This window comes from Choloepus didactylus (assembly GCF_015220235.1).
Source record: "Choloepus didactylus isolate mChoDid1 chromosome 23 unlocalized genomic scaffold, mChoDid1.pri SUPER_23_unloc3, whole genome shotgun sequence".
NCBI lineage: Eukaryota > Metazoa > Chordata > Mammalia > Pilosa > Megalonychidae > Choloepus > Choloepus didactylus.
Genome location: NW_023637597.1, coordinates 537,213 through 543,569, shown reverse-complemented (window position 1 = coordinate 543,569; position 6,357 = coordinate 537,213). Strand labels below are relative to the sequence as shown.

The 6,357-nt window shown below is 61.2% G+C and overlaps 1 protein-coding gene across 1 annotated transcript; it reads right to left on the bottom strand.

The window, feature by feature from the left end:
• Positions 1 to 1,484: 1,484 nt before the first annotated feature.
• On the bottom strand, positions 1,485 to 5,970 carry LOC119525019 (basic proline-rich protein-like). The gene is made up of 3 exons (XM_037823712.1): positions 5,771 to 5,970; positions 3,486 to 5,708; positions 1,485 to 2,773 (listed from the first exon to the last, which is right to left on the bottom strand). Exons 1-2 carry the CDS (start codon positions 5,968 to 5,970, stop codon positions 4,481 to 4,483), a joined length of 1,428 nt encoding a protein of 475 aa, XP_037679640.1. The 3' UTR covers positions 1,485 to 2,773; positions 3,486 to 4,480.
• Positions 5,971 to 6,357: the final 387 nt, after the last annotated feature.

Here is a 6,357-nt window from a genome sequence, read left to right as displayed (position 1 = left end):
AGGCTGTGGCCCAGTTTGGAGTCCATATCCCCAAAGTGTAGATGAGTGGAGGCTTGAGACCAGCTTGAAGACTATCTATATACATGTGGTGTAGACTGGTACAAGCTGGGGCCTGGCTCCGAGCCCATATTCCCACAATGTAGTCACTGGAGGCTGGGTTCTGGCTCAGATCCCATATCCACATAGTGTAGATGGGTGGAAGCATGGTGCCTAGCTTGGAACCCATATAAATGTGGGGTACACAGGTGGATGCTGGGGCCTGGCTCAAGCCCAAATATCCACAGTGTAGATGGGTGGAGGCTGGGGCAGGATTCAGAGCCTAAATCCACACAGTGTAGACAGGTGGAGGCTGGGGCCTGGCTTGGATCCCATATCCACATAGTGGATGGAAGTATGGGGCCCAGCTTGGAACCCATATAAATGTGGGGTAGACAGGTGGAGGCTGGGGCCCAGCTTGAGCCCAAATCCCCAGTATAGATGGGTGGAGGCTGGGGCAGGACTCAAGAGCCCATATCCACATAGTGTAGACAGGTGGAGGCTGGGGCCTGGCTAGGAGCCCATATCACTGTGGGGTAGATTGCTGGAGGCTGTGGCTTAGCTCAGAGACCATATTCCCAAAGGGAAGATGGGTATAGGCTGGGGCCCAGCTTGGAGCCCAAATCCCCACATTGTAGACAGCTGGAGGCTGGGGACAGGCTCAGTGCCATTATTCCCACTATGTGGATGGGTGGAGGCTGGGGGCCTGGCTCGGAACCCATATCCTCAAATGAGTGGAGTCATGGGTCCCACCTTGGAGCCCATATTCCTGCCATGTAGACGGGTGGAGGCCTGGGGCCTGCCTCAGAGCCCATATACCTGTGGGGTAGGTGGGTGGAGGCTGGGGTCTTGCTCAGAGCCCATATCTCCACCATGTAGATGGGGGAGGCTGGGTTCAGCTCGGAACCCATATACCTGTGTTGTAGACAGGCAGAGGTTGGGGACCGGCTCGGAGCGCATATCCCCACGATGTGGGCAGGGTAAGGATTGGACCTGGCCTGGGTGTAGGATTGGAGACCACAGGGCTCCTGAAATCCCCTCTGCCCTTGAACCCCCACCCCCACCCCCAGCATCCACTGCTTCCCTTTTCTTTCCCTACAGGCTCTGACAGTGGAGGCAGCGTGGTCTCCGGCTTCAAGCAGGAGGATCCCCTGCTCTGGGAGGGTCTCAGCTGGGGCCTCCTGACCTTCCCCCAACCCACAGGCATGGGTGAGTGGGCAAGGCCCATGGGGGCCCTCCACAAGAACCCCCCCCCCCATGCTCACAACCCTGGGACACAAGCATATATGTGTAATGAGAAACAGTTTTCCCATTCGATGAATATTTTTCAGGGTCTCCCAGTGCCAGAAACTGTGTTTTTGAATCCAAAATTCTCTTTACATTAAAAAGAAAGAAAAATAAACCAGTCCACATAAGAAATATGTAAATACTGCGTTGTCTTCTACTCTTTTAAAGCCTTTGCCAATTAATGATCAGGGCACAGACTCACAAATAAAGCTACACAGTCAGATGCTCTCGTGAGCATCCACAGGTTTACCAAGCAACACCCCACTCACCAAGTCACACACTAACTAAACAGCGTGGACGCTGACCACTGGGCATTGAATCCGCAGTCTGCCGGCACGCGGTTCCAGGGTCAAGGGCCTGGGTGCACAAAGCCAAGGACAAACAGACGAAAGCACAGACACACACTTGTCGCCCTAGCAAGTTCTCAACGAGCCCTGGAAGCTTTACTTCCGGAGCATGTGGAGCCCACCCGCCACACTTCCCAGCAGCAAAAGGTTTGTTGGCTAGAATTAACCCTCCAATCCACGTCTAAGGGAGTTTTCCTTCAATTCAGAAAGGAGAAGGGGCTGGAATGATTTCCGGCCTTCCAGTGCCTGCTTCAGGTCCCACAGCCCACAGACAACCCCACAGTTGTGGCCCCATGGAGTTGCTTCAGCTTTTTGAAGGATTATTTTTTTTTAATCCTGCAATTTCATTAAGTATCGACATGGAGGCCTCTTTACCTTCGCTGCAGCGCAGTGATCAGTGAAGTGATTCAAAGACAGAGAAAAATAGGATAAAGTCTTTGCAAAAAAGTAGATGGAAAGTATTTCTATACTTCTGCGCTTTGAGATCGGATACACTTAAGGAGGTGAAGGCACAGCTGCCCCCTGTCCCCTCTGGGCACACTGACAGGACACCCTCCACTCCCCAATTAAGCAACTCAGTTTTAAACGAGGTTCCCATATCCTCCCGGGCCCACTGCAGCCCACGTGGACTATGGTCAGAAAAGCAAAGCACCTGCCCTCCCATCAGAAGCAAAGAAAGGTCCCTGCAGCAGAGGAGGGTGGGGGCACCCCGAGGGAGGCAGAGGGGAGAACAGCGTGCTGCCCAGGGCCCTGGGGCACCCCGAGGGAGGCAGAGGGGAGAACAGCGTGCTGCCCAGGGCCCTGGCAGGCCACACCCGTCCTCTGTCCCTCGGTGCATCATGGCCCATGCCCAGTGTGGGCTGGACCGCAGGGCCTCTGCCCCGCAGGGCCAGGCCCCGCTGGGAGGCAGGCCCACTGCTGGCAGAGACCCCCTGTCAGAGCTGCAGCCCCAGACCACAGCAGGCCTCTCCCTGGGTTCTGTGTTGGGAACATTGGCCAACAGATGGGCCCAAGGGGTGTCGATTAGCCACAGGGTGGCCTGCAGTGCCACACAAAAGCTGAAGTGTGGCGAAACGGCTCCCTGGTTTCTCCATTTTTCACCCCTGAAAGAAACAGATCCAGGGAAATGGCTATTTAAACAGCTCTTTCCCACTCATCCCCAGACAACAAGACACAATTGTCCACCTGCCGTCTCTTCTCCCTCCCACTGACTGGGACGCAGTGGGACGTACAACCTGGTTTCTAGAGAGGGCCCTGGCCAGGGTCCCTGCCACCCTCCCCAGAGCTTCACGTCCCCCAGTCCTCTGCCAAGGCTCCTGAGCCCCAGTGTCATCTCAGTGAGGATGGGATGCAACTCAAGCCCTGACCTTTCCAAGAGGAGCCAGGGTTATAGGAATCCAGTGGAGCAAGCGCAACAGTTGTAGGATCTGTAAAGCATGACTCGCAAGGCTCCTGGAGGCTGGGCAGGCCTGCACTTGCACCCCATTGCCTGGCTGTGCCTTCAGAGAACACACCTGACCCTGGCCCCATGGCCCACATCCCCGTCAGTCACCTGTGTGCAGGAGGTGGACCCCCATGTGGCTGCTTCGTGTAAACCTTGTTTCTGCGAAGGGTGGTCATGACATCTTTCCTCAAAATCCACTCTGCTCATGAACACAGTTATTCTTTTCAGTATTAACGTGCCCCACCCTCCACTCTCCCATCCAACAGACAGGTACTCTTTCTTCCTGACCAAATAGTGCTGTCTCCTTACAACCCAGCTTCTGGGAATGTGGTAGTGTCCCTAACACACCCAGGGGAGACCCTGCCATGCACCTTGTATCAGCTGGTGTCTCTGCTCTGTCGCCAACCACAGCTTACAAGTGAGAGAAAATCCTGGCAGCACAGTAAACCATGACCTGACTGGGGCTTCCGACCACAGAAAAAAACACCGAGAACTGAATGTGCGCCTCCTCCAACTGTTCATTTCCCTGAGAAGGAAAGATCAACAGGAAGGGGCAGTGAGAATTCAGGCCAGGCGGAAGAGCCGGGCAGCACTGAGGCCTGGAGAGCTCCGGGTGGATCCCACCGTCCACTGGGCGTGGGCACCGGTCGCCAGCTGAGGGCAGCCCTCTGGGTCCTAGGGTAAGTGGCTAGGGTACAGAAAGGCCACAGAGCCAGCCCTGGGGGGCCCACTGCTGAAGTGGTCAGTAAGCTGGGGGGAAAGCAGATAACTTTAGGAAGGATCCGTCCACCCTGGCTGGGCAGGCCAGGAACCCTCCCATGGCCGCCTCTCTCTCCCAGGCCTGCTTCCACCTCTGCCGGTGGCTGCACCTGCACCAACAATGGGACACCTCCTGGCACCCCCTTCCCACCCCTACCTGCTTTCCCAGGCACCAGCGCTCCTTAATCAGGCAGAGAAACAGATGAAGTGGCAAAGCCCTTTGTAGGAACCAGAGCTAATGAGATCAGGTGCTAGGCACCCGCTGCACCAGCCCTCTCTGTGCTGGGCTCTCACTGCCAACCCGCCAGCGTTGGCGTGGCTGGCGCGCAAGGGGCACTCGGCCGACATTTGACTACAAGCAGGGAGCACTGGCCGACCACAGGCGGCGGGCGCTTCCTGTCTCAGCCTTCCAGTGCCAGCCCTTCACGCTAAGGGAGCGGTGCGCTGGGGATGCGGAGAGGGGAGCCCAGGGCTGGGAATTTCTGAGAGTGCGCTCGGGGTGCCCGGGGTTCCTGCAGCCTCTTGCGAGAGCGCCCTGTGCCCCGAACTCTCTGCGGGAGTCTCTAGACCGAACAGCCCCCACAACCGCAAGGGTCTCGCCGACACCCTATGCGCCCGCAGCCGAAGTCCCAAGCATGGGGACCCGGGAGCCCCGCGCTTGGACCGCCCAGAGAAAGGAGGAGCCCAACGCTGCGCGAGCCCGGCAGCCGAGCCCTGCTCCTGGAGAAGCGCGACTTGGGGAGCGGGGTGTCTGCCGCGAAGCCCGGTCCGGCCGGCGTGGAGCGCTGGTGCAGGAGACCGGCATGGGGATGGAGGCTTCGGCTTGGGGCGGGACACGAGGCTTGACGCGGGAGGGCCAGGGCCCCCGCACCCGGACCCCGAGCCGCCCGAGTCCCAGAAGGGCGCGGGGACCAAGGGCTGGGGCTGGCCAAGGGAAGCGGTCGGTGTCTTTCAGGGCGCGTGGAGGGATGGGGGCGGAGCCGGGGAGGGGCGGGCGTGGGGTCGGGAGTTTTAAAAAAATCTCGGGCCGCGGAGGCCGCCACTCTAACCGCTCCGCCACCATGGCAGGCTGCGGGGTGCGGGCGTGGGGGGCGACCCGCCACGCCCGGAGGAGCGCGCCTGCCGATCCCCGAAAGCCCCGGCCGTACTGCGCAGCAGCTGGGCCGCGCGAGGTCCCGTCGATCGCCGCCGCTCTGCCGCCGCCTCCCGCGCTCTCTCCGGCGGGGGAATCGGGGGGCCGCCGCCGCCGCCGCCGCCAAGGACCAGGCTCAAGACTACGCGCGGGGCGCTGGGCGCCGCACCATCGCCGCCAGCCGTGGCCGCCCCGGGCCGCGCGAACTGCTGCGCCAGGGGGTGGCGGACCGCCTCCCTGGGTGGCCGGCCCCAGGCCCGTCTCGCCGTGGTCGCCCGAGCCCGCGCCGCAGCGGTAGCGACGAGGCCAGGACGAGGCCGGGCGCGAGCCTCCCGGAGCCTCCGGGTGATGGCGGCGGCGGTGGCAGCGATGGCGCCTACAGGTAGGTTGCCCCGGCCTGGCAGACGCTCGCGCGCTGGGGTGGCCCGGGCCTCTGAAAAGCGGCGGGCCGGGAGCGCGATGCCGTCGCGGCCACTCCGGACTGCCAGGGCCGGTGGTGAAGGCTTGGACCAGGCCCAGGGCCCGGCCCCGCGGCGTCTGCGCTTCGTCCGAGCCGCAGAGGGGACTCGGAGGAACCGGAGCCTGGCAGTGTTCCCATGGTGCGCCCGCAGTCCAGCTGAAGCCTGCGGGTCGGGCTCCACCTAGTGGCGCGGGGGCTTCCCTGCAGAGCCTGCCCGGGTTGGGTGCGTGTGCCTCGGGCCGCCTGCGTGGTCAGGGCGCCCCTTTCCCCTGCCTTGCTCCAGGGTTTGGGAGAGGCGGGCGCACCGGGGCCCAGGAGCTGGCTGCTGCGCGGAGGTCTCAGGGCCGGCGGCACTTGGGAGGGAGAGCCCAGGGTTCTGAAACAGGCACAGGGGCCTGGAAACACACTCAGGCAGGGGCCCGCACACGCCCACCTCCTGGCCCCAAAGTGCCACATCCCTCAGGCCAGCTGCTTGGCTCCCCAGCGCGTGGCTCCCTGGGCACATTCCCCGCCCCCCTCCTGCTCCAAGTGCCACAAGCCTGCACCTTCCTGCCGCTGGCTCCCTCCTGCCACTGGGAAGGGCAGGTTTTTGTTTCTAACCCAGTTTCCTCCCAGCCTGGGCTAAGGGCCGGGGGCATTGATGTGTCACTCAGAGGGTTACCCTAGATGCCAGCACAGAGACCCTGGTGGGAGCCTCAAGACATTTCTGCAGGGGTTGAACTTCAAATTCAAATTCAAACGTGGCTCCCAAATGCCCAGCAAAGAGTGTGGAATGGGTGTCAGGAGGCAAGCCATGGACTGTAGCTGTGTCCTTGGCTGGTTGGGGTGGGGTGGCTGAGAGGGTGCTGGAGCTCGCCTGGAGGGCAGCCCCTGTGATTTGCCCGAAGGTTGC

Coding starts and splice junctions, on each gene's coding strand:
- LOC119525019 (XM_037823712.1), bottom strand. CDS start 5,970: ATGTGCCCAGGGAGCCACGCGCTGGGGAGCCAAGCAGCTGGCCTGAGG. Junction 5,709..5,770: donor CAGCCAGCTCCTGGGCCCCG/GTGCGCCCGCCT, acceptor CTGACCACGCAG/GCGGCCCGAGGCACACGCAC.